The sequence below is a fragment of the Hordeum vulgare genome, chromosome 3H, assembly GCF_904849725.1.
Source record: "Hordeum vulgare subsp. vulgare chromosome 3H, MorexV3_pseudomolecules_assembly, whole genome shotgun sequence".
Taxonomy (NCBI): domain Eukaryota; kingdom Viridiplantae; phylum Streptophyta; class Magnoliopsida; order Poales; family Poaceae; genus Hordeum; species Hordeum vulgare.
Genome location: NC_058520.1, coordinates 458,285,140 through 458,299,110, shown reverse-complemented (window position 1 = coordinate 458,299,110; position 13,971 = coordinate 458,285,140). Strand labels below are relative to the sequence as shown.

Below are 13,971 nucleotides of genomic sequence, written 5' to 3'. Positions count from 1 at the left end.
GTCCGCCGCCAGCGGCTAAGCTAGGCCTAGCTTGGGGCGAGCGAGACGCGGTGCGGCGGGCGGGCGGTGACCAGTGGGGTGTGAGCACGACGAGTGGGCGGGGCAAGCGAGCACAACGAGCGGGCGGCGACCGGCGCGGGCGGGTCGACTGTGGGCGGCGACCGGCGCAGGAGGGGCGACCGCTGCCAGTGGGTGGTGATCTGCACGGGCGGAGGCGACCGAGCGAAGGTGCGGGCGGGGTGCGGCGCGGTTACGAAGAGGACGTGCGAGGGAGTTTTTTTTAGGGTAGGTGCGAGAGAGGATTAGGAGGATTTCGTTAGTTTTATTAACAACGTTTTTAGACCCTTGATTAGATGATTAGACGGCTCAGATTGTGATTTGGATCGGCCCTCTCGTGCTTTTATCTAATATTATATGTGGATGACATATTAGTGATTGGAAACAACGTGGAGTTTTTGGAGAGCGTAAAGGATTACTTGAATAAAAGTTTTTCTATGAAGGACCTAGGATAAGCTGCTTACATTCTAGGCATTAAGATCTATAGGGATAGATCGAGACGCCTCACAGGACTTTCACAAAGCACATACCTTGATAAAGTTTTGAAGAAGTTCAAAATGGATCAGTCCAAGAAAGGGTTCTTGCCAGTGTTACAAGGTATAAAATTGAGTAAGACTCAGTGCCCAGCAACTCCAGAAGATAGAGAATAAATGAGTTTCGTCCCCTATGCTTCAGCCATAGGTTCTATCATGTATGCAATGTTGTGCACTAGACCAGACGTCAGCTTGGACATAAGTATGGTAGGCAGGTTTCAAAGTAATCCAGGAGTGGATCACTGGACAGCGGTCAAGAATATTCTGAAGTACCTGAAAAGGACTAAGGAAATGTTTCTCGTTTATGGAGGTGACGAAGAGCTCGTCGTAAAGGATTACGTTGACGCAAGCTTTGACACCGATCCGGATGACTCTAAGTCGCAAATCGGATACGTATTTATTCTTAATAGGGGTGCGGTAAGCTGGTGCAGTTCCAAGCAAAGCGGCGTAGCACATTCTACATGTGAAGCGGAGTACAAGGCTGCCTCGGAGGCAACAAAGGAGGGTGTCTGGATGAAGCAGTTCATGAAGGATCTTGGAGTTGTGCCGAGCGCACTAAATCCAATAACTCTGTTCTGTGACAACACTGGTGCCATTGCCTTAGCAAAGGAACCAAGGTTTCACAAGAAGACCAGACACATCAAACGACGCTTTAACCTCATCCACGACTACGTCGAAGGAGAGGATGTGAATATTTGCAAAGTGCACACGGATCTGAATGTAGCAGACCCGCTGACTAAACCTCTTCCACGGGCAAAACATGATCAACACCAGAACTGCATGGGTGTTAGATTTATTACAATGTAAATCACATGGCGATGTGAGGACTAGATTATTGACTCTAGTGCAAGTGGGTGACTGTTGGAAATATGCCCTAGAGGCAATGATAAATAGTTATTATTATATTTCCTGTTTAAAGATAATCGTCTATTATCCGTGCTATAATTGTATTGAATGAAAACATAGATACATGTGTGGATACATAGACAAAACAATGTCCCTAGCAAGCCTCTAGTTGGCTAGCCAGTTGATCAATGATAGTCAAGGTTTTCTGACTTTATGCAAGTGTTGTTACTTGATAACTGGATCACATCATTAGGAGAATCATGTGATGGACTAGACCCAAACTATGAACGTAACATATTGATCGTATCGTTTTATTGCTATTGTTTTTTGTGTGTCAAGTATTTGTTCCTATGACCATAAGATCATATAACACACTGACACCGGAGGAATACCTTGTGTGCATCAAACGTCGCAACGTAACTGGGTGAGTATAAAGGTGTTCTACAGGTATCTCTGAAGGTGTTTGTTGAGTTAGTATGGATCAAAACTGGGATTTCTCACTCCGTGTGACGGAGAGGTATCTCGGGGCCCACTCGGTAATACAACATCACACACATGCCTTGCAAGCAATGTGACTAAGTGTAAGTCACAGGATCTTGTATTACGGAATGACTAAAGAGACTTGCCAGTAACGAGATTGAAATAGGTATGCGAATACCGACGATCGAATCTCGGGCAAGTAACATACCGAATGACAAAGGGAATGACATATGGGATTATATGAATCCTTGACACTGAGGTTCAACCGATAAGATCTTCGGAGAATATGTAGGATCCAATATGGGCATCCGGGTCCCTCTATTGGATATTGACCGAGGAGTGCCTCAGGTCATGTCTGCATAGTTCTCGAACCCGCAGGGTCTACACACTTAAGGTTCGATGATGTTTTAGTATATTTATGGTTACTGAATGTTGTTTGGAGTCCCGGATGAGATCACGGACGTCACGAGGGTTTCCGGAATGGTCCAAAAACTAAGATTGATATGTAGGATGGTTTCATTTGGTCACCGGAAAGTTTCGGTCAATTCCAGAAGTGTACCGGGAGTGACGAATGGGTTTCGAGTGTTTACCGGGAGGGGCCCACCCCCCCCCCCCCCCCCGAGTGAGACCAAGGCCCTAGGGTGGCGCCACAAGTCCTTAGTGGGCTGGTGGAGTCATCCCAAGAGGGCTATGGCGTCACATAAGAAAATACTAAAAGAAAAGAAAAAGAAAAAGGGAAGAGGGAGGTGGGAAGGAAGAGGAGGACTCCTCCTTCCCAAACCAAATTGGAGGAGGAGCCCTCCTCCTCCTGGAGGCCGGCGCACCTTGAGGGACTTGTCCCTCAAGGCTAGCCCCTCCCCCTCCCTCCTATATATAGTGGTGGTTTAGGGCTTTTTGAGACACAACTTTGCCACGTGCAACTCTAGCCTATACCACACAGTTTTACCTCTAGATCGAATTTCTGCAGAGCTCGGGCGGAGCCCTGCAGGATTAGATCATCACCACCACCGGAGCGTCGTCACCCTGCCGGAGAACTCATTTACTTATCCGTCTTGCTTTCTGGATCAAGAAGGACGAGATCATCGTCGAGCTGTACGTGTGCTGAACGCGGAGGTGCCGTCCGTTCGGCGCTAGATCAGAACGGATCGTGGGACGGATCGCGGGACGGTTCATGGGACGATTCGAGGGACGTGAAGACGTCCTACTATATCAACCACGTTTCTTAATGCTTCCCGATGTGCGATCTACAAGGGCACGTAGATCTAATCTTCACTCGTAGATGGACATCAACATGATAGGTCTTCGTGTGCGTAGGAAATTTTTTGTTTCCCATGCAACGTTCCCCAACAAGACCTTCATCCCGGCCCCTCTACTTGGTGTGTGAATGATAATAGGTTCACGACCTACTATACCGTATTCCCTTTCGGAAAGAACTATGGCACCACGAATTAAAAGGTGACGCACCGACAAGACTCGATCTAGGTCGACACTGGAGTTAATTAATTCATCCATCATGGTCATGCATCCAGCATGTTGAGGCCACGACCTATCACGCCCCGCGTGACTAGGCTCTCCACGGCCTCTCATCACCACATCGGTCATCATTGTCATATATATAGTTATATCAAGTAATATGTAATGTGTTTATTAATGCAGCAGTTGATCAAACAAATTTGATGAGCAAACATCACATCAAGTGTTCAAACATGCTTGGCTCGTTCGACGAAGTCGGGATCGAGCTCGGTGAAGTTCACGTCGGCGCTTCCCTCGTCGGTATCTATGTTATACACATCGGTTCTAATATAAATATCACACTCCAAATATTGTCTCACAATATTTTTAGAATCAATATGAAAATAAACTAGACAGCAAGAATTTTTTTTGCAAAAAAAATCATTGAAAAAGCCCTTGTAGTTTAAATATATGATGAAAACAAGTCCAGGGATTGTTTTGTAATAAAATAGAAATATTCCAGGGGCAGACTAGAAAGAAGCAAAGCGCCCGGTTGGAAATAGGCAAACCCAAAGGGGAAACTTACTCCAGAGGAGTGCGCTTTTAGAAAATGATTCGATAAAAATAAAATCGTGACGGTGGGCCTCACCTGTCAGGTTTGAACTCACCTCGTCGGCGGCAAAGGCTCGCGGTGTCGCTGGTGGCGTCCTGCGATGGATTAGAGGGGCAAGAGTGTGCGGGTGCACTCACCAGGAGGTTCCGCAGCTGATGGAGGTGGAGTCACACGTCGGCGGGCACCACGTGGACGGCAGCTCCAAACTTCGGCGAAGATGCTTTCGGGTGCACGTGGATCTCACTGGAGACGCCTCCAATCACTGAATCGACGCGCGGGTCAGATAAGATAGCGCTATAGGAGTTGGCTGGCAGAGAATGGGTTGCGGGAATGCTCTTACTGGCTTAAATTTAGGAGGGGCCCGAAACCCAATCAGGCGACCGGAGGCGGGGAAGACGACCTTCCTGAAACCCTTCGAGAGGCTCGGGCGAGTCTCTGGAGTGGAGGAGGGTGAGTGGTGGCGCTAGCAAGGGCTCGGGGTGTCTATTTACAGGTAGCCGCGAGGGGAGCCGCGGGGGACCAACTCTGGCGACAAATTGCGGCGAGACAGAGTGGTTAGCACGTTCTCACAGGGTCGTATTAGCTGCTATGGTCTGCGGCTGATCCATTTTTCTCATGAACACGAGCTAATGCGGGCGGGGACAGGCTATCAATGGGGCGGCTCGTCACGGACGTATCGGCTGCAGAAGACACACTCTGCGCTGTCCAGAGCGTGGAGACGGCCATCCCGGCATGCATGGGTGGGGGACGGGCATGCGGAGCTTGCATGGCGCTTGGGCGGTGTCGGGCGGTGCGGCCTTGCAGCAATGGCTATTGGCGGCCGTGGCAGTTGTCGCTCGCGTTGCTGCCAGAGCTGGCGGGCTCAGCCCAGCTCACCACCGACGCGCGCAACCAGCTAAAGGATCGTGCGGCGCGGTGGATAGGCTCGGGGCACAGTGCGCAAGCCGCCAGGGCTTGCCACTAGTAAGATTGACGACGAACTCCCTCCTCCCTCGAACAATGCAGGCAACCTGTTCGACAGAATGAAAACGGCACATAGAAAACGATTTAGGAGCTGAAAATTTATGGGTTGGCCTCTCATTGATCCCAGAGAATGCGTGCAAATTTTTAGATTTTTGAAAATGATTAAGTTAGGTTTTTTACAAAAATATAGCCCAATTTGGTTAAACTTTGATCAAACCTAATTTGAAAATTTAAACAAGAGACCAGAATGTTTTTTGTTAAAGGATAGGAATTTTAGGGTCAGCAACCAAAGGGAACTAATAGTTTCTTTGCAAATTTCTGGGAGGCCAAAACTGATTACAAAAATTGCCTTTGGTTCAAATAAAATATGAAATATAGTTAAATTGTCCCCAAACCCTTAGAGACTATTTTTAAAAGGTGTCTTGAAGGTAATAGAGGGTCAAGGACAAGAAAACGGAGAGGAGAGAAGAGAAAAGCGCATTTGGTAAAGTAGTTACCAAAAATTGGGAAACTCATCACATAGGAGATTTTTAAGTAGAAAATTTAAAAGGGATTCTCCATTAAAACTTTTGTGAACAAGAATTTTAGTAAGACTCTTCCCTAAACCAGAGTAGTTGTCAAAAGAACCATGGAAGAGTTTTGCTCAAGAAAGGATGTTCAAAAGAATCCAAAATTATTTTTTAATCCACTTTAAAATAATTAAAACTCAAAAAAATCCAAATTGAAAATTTGGGAGTGTTACACTGACTCGGAGAGGAGTGGTGATGATGCCAACTGTAGTTAGCCTCGAGTGTGCTCCTCCCTCGACAACGTGTGTGGGTTTAGTGCTGATGTAGGTTGGCGGTGCCCCTTCCTAGGTTGTATCGGTTTCTGTCCAATTTTTTGTGAGTAAACAGACAATTCTCTTCTTCTTTATCTCCACTACTATTAAACAAGCAAACATGAACTTTTTTAGATGGACCCCGCAATTAGACCCACAACACCATGTAAACCAATGAGAACCACATGATTAGGCCCACAATTCTCAATCTAACGGTTATCATTGATCTAATACCTCTATGATGTGCACGTAGAAGTTTCTATTGACTGACCATACTTCACCGGGGGAGGATTACTGAAACAGATAGCCCTACAATCACGGAAATTTGACGCAAACTAAGGAAACTCCACGCACCTCGACCTCACAGACTGTCACGGCGGCGACCTCGCGTCACACGCCGCCCATCAACAACGTCTCCTGCCTGCACGGCGACCTCGCTGCACTGCACTGCTCCGTCGCCTCCCTGCACGATCGCCATTGCCGATTGTTGCTGCTCACAGCATGGCATGTGTTTCTCCACTACTATTAAACAAGCAAACATGAACTTTTTTAGGTGCACTCCGCAATTAGACCCAAACACCATGTAAACCAATGAGAACCACACGATTAGGCCCACAATTCTCAATCTAACAGTTATCATTGATCTAATACCTCTATGATGTGCACGTAGCAGTTTGCATTGACTGACCATACTTCACCAAGGGAGGATTACTCGAACAGATAGCCCTACAATCACGGAAATTTGATGCAAACTAAGGAAACTCCACGCACCTCGACCTGACAGTCTGTCACGGCGGCGACCTCGCGCTAGACGCCGCCCACCAACAATGTCTCCTGCCTGCACGACGACCTCGCTGCAGTGCACTGCTCCGTCGCCTCCCTGCACGATCGCCATCGCCGATTCTTGCCGCTCACAGCATGTCATGCGTTTGAAGATATCGCAAGTGCCCAGGAGATAGAGCATGCCCCGGCACCCGTGCACCCGCCCTGCACCCACGCCCGCCGCATCCATTGAACCAGCCGCGGTCGTTGTCGCGACGCCACCAACCGTGGCGACACGGCCCGCCCCTCCTACCCACGCGACGTTGTTGCTCCCTGCCTGCCCCAAGAGCGCACATCTCCAAGCGGCCTTTGCGGGAGGACCGGCACATCCCGGCATCGCCTCCATCCTTCACCCCGCCTCATCGACGCTGGTGCAGGCAGGCCATCTCCTCCAACTGTGCTGCCCACCGGCTCCCTTCTTGATCCATCTGATCCGAGGAAACTTTTGCAGGCCTCAAGCTCACCCCATCTCTCAGTAGCTTCAGCATCTTAGACAGACAAAGGATACGGTGGTTTTGTGCCGACTGTCCCCTCTCCTCTTTCCTGGCGTAAGGCGCCTCAAGATCTGACACCGGGAGGATGATAGCTATTGAAGTGAGTAAATTTTCCTTTCAAGGGAGATTTTTATGCCTACCGTTTATGTATGTTCAGTGTGACCACAAACAAACATGCTAACTGCTAAAGTTTTTCCAGGTGTGATTGCTTTAGTTAGAGAAGGCACTGGTATGACATGAGAAATTATTTCTGTAACACTTGATCTTTGGGTCTGCAGCACTTGCTAATAGAGATGCAGCCAAAACAAAGCCTGTACTGAGTGTAACATACTCGGCAGATCAACACCCATCTTTTAATGTGAGGTTGTACTATATATCCAGTGCAATTTATTTACTATTCTCGGATTCTGAATGTATATATAGTTCAATTTCATGAGTTTAACCTTTCAAGTTATTGTTTTCTGCATATGATTTTAACATCTCCCGTTTTCTCTAAAAAAAATACATTCAGTTTCAGTACTACTTATTATGTGCATTATAGTCTCACAATTCTGAATTTAATCTTTTTAATTGAGTAGCATCATATTTTTTGATTGTGACCTCATGCTTAAATAATTAAATTTGGCAGGTTGCAGAAATTCGACTTTACTATCTCTGAGAATTAGTATATATTCTGTGGGGTTCACCAAATTCTTCTTCTCTTCCTGGAATTTGCGGCTTACATTGCTAATATTTGATCCTCGATAGCAATGCTATTTTCCTTCCATGTTGGTCATGCCCCAAAAAACATAGTGGTGAGTATTTGATCCTCCATTAATCACGTATGTCCTTAATGAAACTGAATGCAGTTTTTGTATGCTCAAGAGTGAGTCTACACCAATCTAGCATGCTCGAGTCACGGTGATCACCAACAGTGCGATGGACAAACCTATCTTGCATATTAATTCACTTTTGAATTTTTTTTATGGGCTTTATGATTAACTTATCCTTATTCCATTGAACAATTTTCAAACCATATTAAAATGTTAGTTAACAGGTTCATTTTGCATTCGTTGGAATCATGGTATCATTTTAGGACAGATTTATGTGATGTCATACTATATGTAGGCAATTGCTATGATTCTTTTTAAGTCAAAAGTATTGGTGCCGAGCTAGAACAAAATACATACATTATATTCTATGATATTTTATTCCCTTCTTAGAGTCAAGTACATGTCATTTGAAGAGCATACATTGTTTATATGTTGTATCTGTGTAGAACCAGTTCTTTGGATATATGACTAAACTTGGTGGAGACTTGATCCTGGTGCGACTTTTTTACCCATGATAATAAACCTCTATTGTTGTTGTGCAGTTGCAGGGAAATCATGTATTGGCATAATAAATTATCCCAAATGATATTACACACGTAATCTTACATTAGTGTTCCCTTGATATCTTCTTTTTTATTGCCTCTATTGCAGTCTGCACCGCTGCAAGTATGAAATTAAGTTATTCTATATAAATGCCATAATAAGTATTTGAGAACATTTTTTCCGCTGTTGGGATTTAATATTCTATTCCATTTCCGACGGATAAAAATGTTTGAGACTACTTCCAGATTTATCCTTTGTTTCTTACGGTCCAATGTCTTTGAGAGCCGTTCTTTCAGATTTACCTCTCTTGTTTGTGAAGCAGGTACAAGGTCTCACCATTTTGAAGGCTACCTCCGGTTCTTGTATTTTCATAGTGTTTTTGTTAATGTATATTTTGTACCTTACAAGGACTTTAAGGTGACTCGTGGATTGTAGCACATGGGGAACTTCACGACTGTTGTGGTTACTTTTTACACAAAGTCATGGTAGCACAAGTTGTATGTACAAATGTTGATACATGGTGATGCATCTTTGCGAGGTTAATTGTGTGTCCCGTTTATTGATGCTATGACGGTATCTAATTTAGTGGTTTACATTAAAGGTGCATAATATCAAAAAGATATGAATAGGCTTAAGATATAAAAAGAATAATGATTATATACGGAAGTTAAATACGCATGTATTGCCGCTTTCATAAAGAATGGAGTTACGAGAATAGGTGAAATATGCTCTGTGGGACGCATTTTGTGTAGGATTAGGGTTTAGAAGTCCATTGTGTGTGCATGTTCAGTACAAGATAGGTTGCTCATATGAAAAAAACTATATTACAAAGCAATATTTAGTTCAAATTAAGATTTGAACTACATTATTGCACTTGTTCATTTTATTAAAATAATTATGCCCTAACAAAGATGACTGGGAAATTTCTTTCTACGATTATGCGTGTATTGCACGTGCATACTTACTAGTTATTATTGAAATGGGGCAAAGTTTTCAAAAAAGAAAAAGCCTGCTCAATAATTGTTGTAGTTTTCCCACTAGTGGGATGATGGAATCTTGGCTAGTTATACAAAGAGTTGGCAAATACTACAGGCGGGCTTCTTTTGGTCCCTCATCCAGAGGCTCCTTTTTGCAAGATGTCCTATTTCTTAACGTTTTGCTTTTCGAAATATGCGAACTGGCGTGTTGATCGAAAGCTTGTGGTCGTATGAAGGAAATCACACAAACAGGCTGGAACAGTTGGATTCTTTGCTCTTCTCCCACGCCTCACGTATGCGTATTACTATTGTTTTGATTAACCGGAGGAACGGATCTAAGAGAGGAAACGGAAGCTAGTGTCTTCTGTAACGTTAGCAGGATCCAAATCAACCTGCAGCATCTCATACGCGGCACAGCTACACACCAATCCAAATCCAATGAAAACAGCACCGATCTCGTACACTAGCTAATCGAAGTGTTGAACCCCGTGCTGGTCTGCATCTGCTACGCGCCGCGGTTGAGCATCTCCTTGTAGTTGAGCAGCGAGTTGAGCCTCTGCAGCTGCAGCTGCTGCCGGAACTTGTTGATGAAGTCGTCCGCCCTCTCGTCCACGCACGCGGCCTCCGGCGCCCCCGCGTCCGGCCGCCTCGCCTCCGTCAGCACCGCGCGAGCCGCGGGAGCCCTCGGCGCGCGCTGCACCAGCCGCGCCGGCGCCGGCACCGGGGCGCGCTCCAGCCTCCTTACCTCGGCCGTGACCGGCTTCTTGGTCGCCACCTTCGCCCTGGCCGCCTTCTCCGCCTCGTTGCCCGTCTTGCTCGCCGGCTTCCTCGCGGCCGGCTCGGACCGGCTCCTGCTGTACTGCTGCTTGGTGCTGCTCCCGTCGTCGTCGCCGGTGTCGCCGGCGGCGGGGTGGCTGTAGTTGTACTCGGGAGGGAAGTCGCCGGAGCGGAAGCGGTAGAGGCCGAGGGAGCGCAGGCGCTCCATCACGGATGACGTGCGCGCCAGCGGGGCCGGAGGCGGGGGAGGAGCGTACTGGTGGCCGTGGTCCTTCTGCTGGTGGTGGCGGTCGTCGTCGTCGCCGTGGTGGTGGTCGTGGCGGCGGTGGGAGCGGGAGCGGGAGCGGGAGGTGAGCGCGATGGTGCCGATGACGACGTTGAGCAGGAGGAAGAGCGTCGCCGGGGAGAAGTAGCCGCGGACCAGCGACCACGCCGGAGTCACGTCCGGGGCGTCCATGTAGGTGATCGAGTCGAGGACCGGTGAGGAGACGGGCGAACTGGTAGCCAAGCCAGGTAGGAGACGTCGGTGTGTCGTTGGGCCGGTGTTGATGTTTCGCTTGCGTGCTTGGCTGCTCGGCACGGTGGTGATAAATATACGATGAGGAGAGGTCGGAGGCCACGCGGCGCGCGGAGGCCGGCGCCCGGCGGTGGTGGAGCGGGAATGCTTGCTCGGGAGGGAGAAACCGTGTGTACAAGAGTGCCGCCTCCTCGTGCGGGACTGAGCTTCCCTGCCGTAACTGCAGATGCCTTTGAGCCACTGACAAGTGGGTCCAACAGCCGGCAGGCCCGCATGTCACTGACCTAAAGGCATGTGCAGTTAAGGCACCAAAGCTCGTGCGGTATGCCCACCCACAACCGACCATGGACCGTGCCAGGTTGGAGATCCCCAGGCCCATAAGCTCAATTCAATGCAGGCAGCCGGCTGCAATGCAACACTGCACATCGCGTCGGCCATAGCGTCTCATCATCTTTTTTTTTTTGGGGATATAGCGTCTCATTATCCGGAAATTGCTTTTGGCTCCCCAGCTCCATGAAGCCCTTTAGATTTGAAACTCAAATTTCATGAAAATTCATATTTTTACAATTCAAAAAATTCTGAAAAAAATACAGGGATAAGTGAAGGCGTAACACACATGTGTGTAAATTTTCAGAAAAAAATACATTGAGATGAGGGCTGTGCAAAAAAGACAAATCTAAGGTTTTTTTACACATGACACTATTCATCATCTCAGGTCATGAATTTATCTTTTTTTGCAGATCGTATTTCAAGGTATTTCATCCTAAATTTTTGCACACATACGCATAACATCCTTCTTTACTTCCATATTTGTTTTCAGATTTTTTTGAAACCGAAAAGTTTAAATTTTGAATTATTCAAAAATTTCGGCCTCCATAAAGACCGAGCTCCAAACGTCCGCACTCCTCATCATCATCATAACAAAATAACAAAATAACGATAGTACTACACTCTGGCTGGTCAATCCACATCTCCGGATCTATCCAAACAAGAGATGGCTAGATTGACTATTTTGAAAGAGTCGATTGACTCGGTAATGTGTCAAGAGAGTCTGAGAATCACAGGTGCATAACCCTTTTACTTCTCACAAAAACATCACCGTGAACAAGCTTGGGTGATGCCATAAGGTAATTGGTTTATCATTTCGATAAACAAAGCATAATATACCATCCAGGTTTTAACAGACGGGTGGGTGAAGGAACCACGTGGAGAAACCGTCCAGCTAGTGATGGAAGTCCACTTGCCGCGTGTTCCTTGGCACATGTCACATGGCGCCGGTGGCCAGATCGGAACCGCGGCAGGTCAACCTGACTCGATCCACCGCGACTTAACGTCAATTGCGCTGCTGGGGAAGTCCCATCAGCCTATGCACATGCGCATCTTTTAACATGGACAAGATAGATGCCCTTCAATTTTTCAGACCAAGGCGTCCAACAGTTTGGATCAATTATTCAGCGTCCAAGAGTTAGTGCAGTAAATTTACTCTCCTCTATAGATGACCGCATCTAGTCGATCGCCTATACTTTAGTGAAGTAAAAGAAAACTTGTATAAATTTTATGTTGTAGCCGCATATGAACTTCAAACACATCACAATGAGGGGTCATTTATCATCCGCATACACTTTAGTAAAATCAGTGAAGTATATTTAGGAAGAATGGAAGGTTTTTTCAGCGGGGTAGGATGATTTATCCTCCTCTATTAGTTTTAGGAATCGGTACGTGCATCACAAGGGAGATTTATTCTTTCTTACGGTCGGATAGAGGATAGGTTAGAGATGCCTTAAAATGCAGAAGCACGAATTACTAATGAACACCTAAAACGAAGAAGCAACTACGCCTAGATTTTTCAATAAACTGCTTATTTTGATTTTGATCTGATGCACAAGCAGTCTTTTCTACTACCTCCATGCATTGGCCGCACGAGCCCATGAAATACGAGTCAATTAGCTTATTTTTGCTCATTATTCCTCTTGTTTGCCTTGGCTATCATCATGGGAAAGCTAACAATGAAGGGATTGTTAAAGGAGTGCTTAGCACCCAGAATAACGTGGGGGTAAATATGTTAATGACACCATATTCCTGATTAATGATGATGTTTAAAGTGTGGAAATTTAAAATTCATCTTTTGTGTTTTTGAACAAATGTCTGACCTTACTATAAATTTCCACAAGAGTAAGTTGTTCCTCTTTCGGGAGGTTATTAATAAAAGAAGTGAATATCAAGAGGTTTTTTGATGTGGCGTGGGGGCTCTTCCTATGGAATATTTAGGAATGCATGTGTCTATCAGGATTAGAAATAAGCATTGGTCATGTATAGTTGAAAATTTTGAGGAAAGGTGTGGATGCTGGCAAGTAAACTATTGGGATCTATTGATGGAAGAATAACTCTAGTGCAATCATGCTTGTCAAGCATTCCTCTCTTTATGATGTATTTTTATCCCATGCTTGTTAGGATACCTAAAAATTTGATTTCTATAGAGCTAGGCTGGTCTCGCAAGAGGATGAGGATAAGAAAAAATATCATCGTGTAAATTAGAAGACATGCTGCAAACCTAAGGATCTAGGTGGATCGGGTATACTGAACCAAAATATCATGAACATACGTTTACTTGCAAAATGGTTTTGAAAATAGAAAATGAGAGGGTTTATGGCAATCAATACTATGGGGAAAACATGTGAATAAAGGGTGCTTATCTAGAACTCAACATAAAAAAAGTGACTCTCAATTCTGGTCAAGTTTGCTGGAAAATCAAAGATAATTTTTTACAAATTTTGTAAGAAAAAACTTGGTGATGGCAAGAATACAAGATTTTGGGAAGATAATCGGGTAGATGAGAAACCTCTAAAGGTAGCTTGTCCAAGGATATATCTACCGAGTTTTGACCATAATATTACACTTGCTCAAGCACTCGTTAGAGAGTGGATGAGTTCAATTTAGAAGGACTTTACATGGAGAGACACTTGAGCTCTCGAATAACCTTAAATTGAGATTTGAGGAAATTACTATGGAGAATGTTAGGGATAAGGTGGAGTGGTTATTAACCACACATAAACAATTCACTATCAAATCATTGATAGGAGGCTGATAGAAGAGGGCTACAACTTTCCACAAAAAATTCTTTGGAAAACTAAAGTCCGTGTCAAAATTAAGATTTTTCTTTGGTTGATTGCTAAGAGAAGTATCTTAACTAGAGGCAATTTACTCAAAAGAGGATCGAAGGGTAGTAAACATTGTGTTTTCTGTGGACAAGATGAAAGCGTAGAAC

The 13,971-nt window shown here is 45.5% G+C and overlaps 1 protein-coding gene across 1 annotated transcript; it reads right to left on the bottom strand.

The window, feature by feature from the left end:
* Positions 1-9,425: 9,425 nt before the first annotated feature.
* Positions 9,426-11,144, bottom strand: LOC123441855 (pathogen-associated molecular patterns-induced protein A70-like). Its single transcript, XM_045118056.1, has 2 exons — positions 11,050-11,144; positions 9,426-10,926 (listed from the first exon to the last, which is right to left on the bottom strand). The coding sequence occupies exons 1-2, from the start codon at positions 11,142-11,144 to the stop codon at positions 9,918-9,920; spliced, it is 1,104 nt and encodes a 367-aa protein (XP_044973991.1). The 3' UTR covers positions 9,426-9,917.
* Between the last annotated feature and the right edge of the window lie 2,827 nt (positions 11,145-13,971).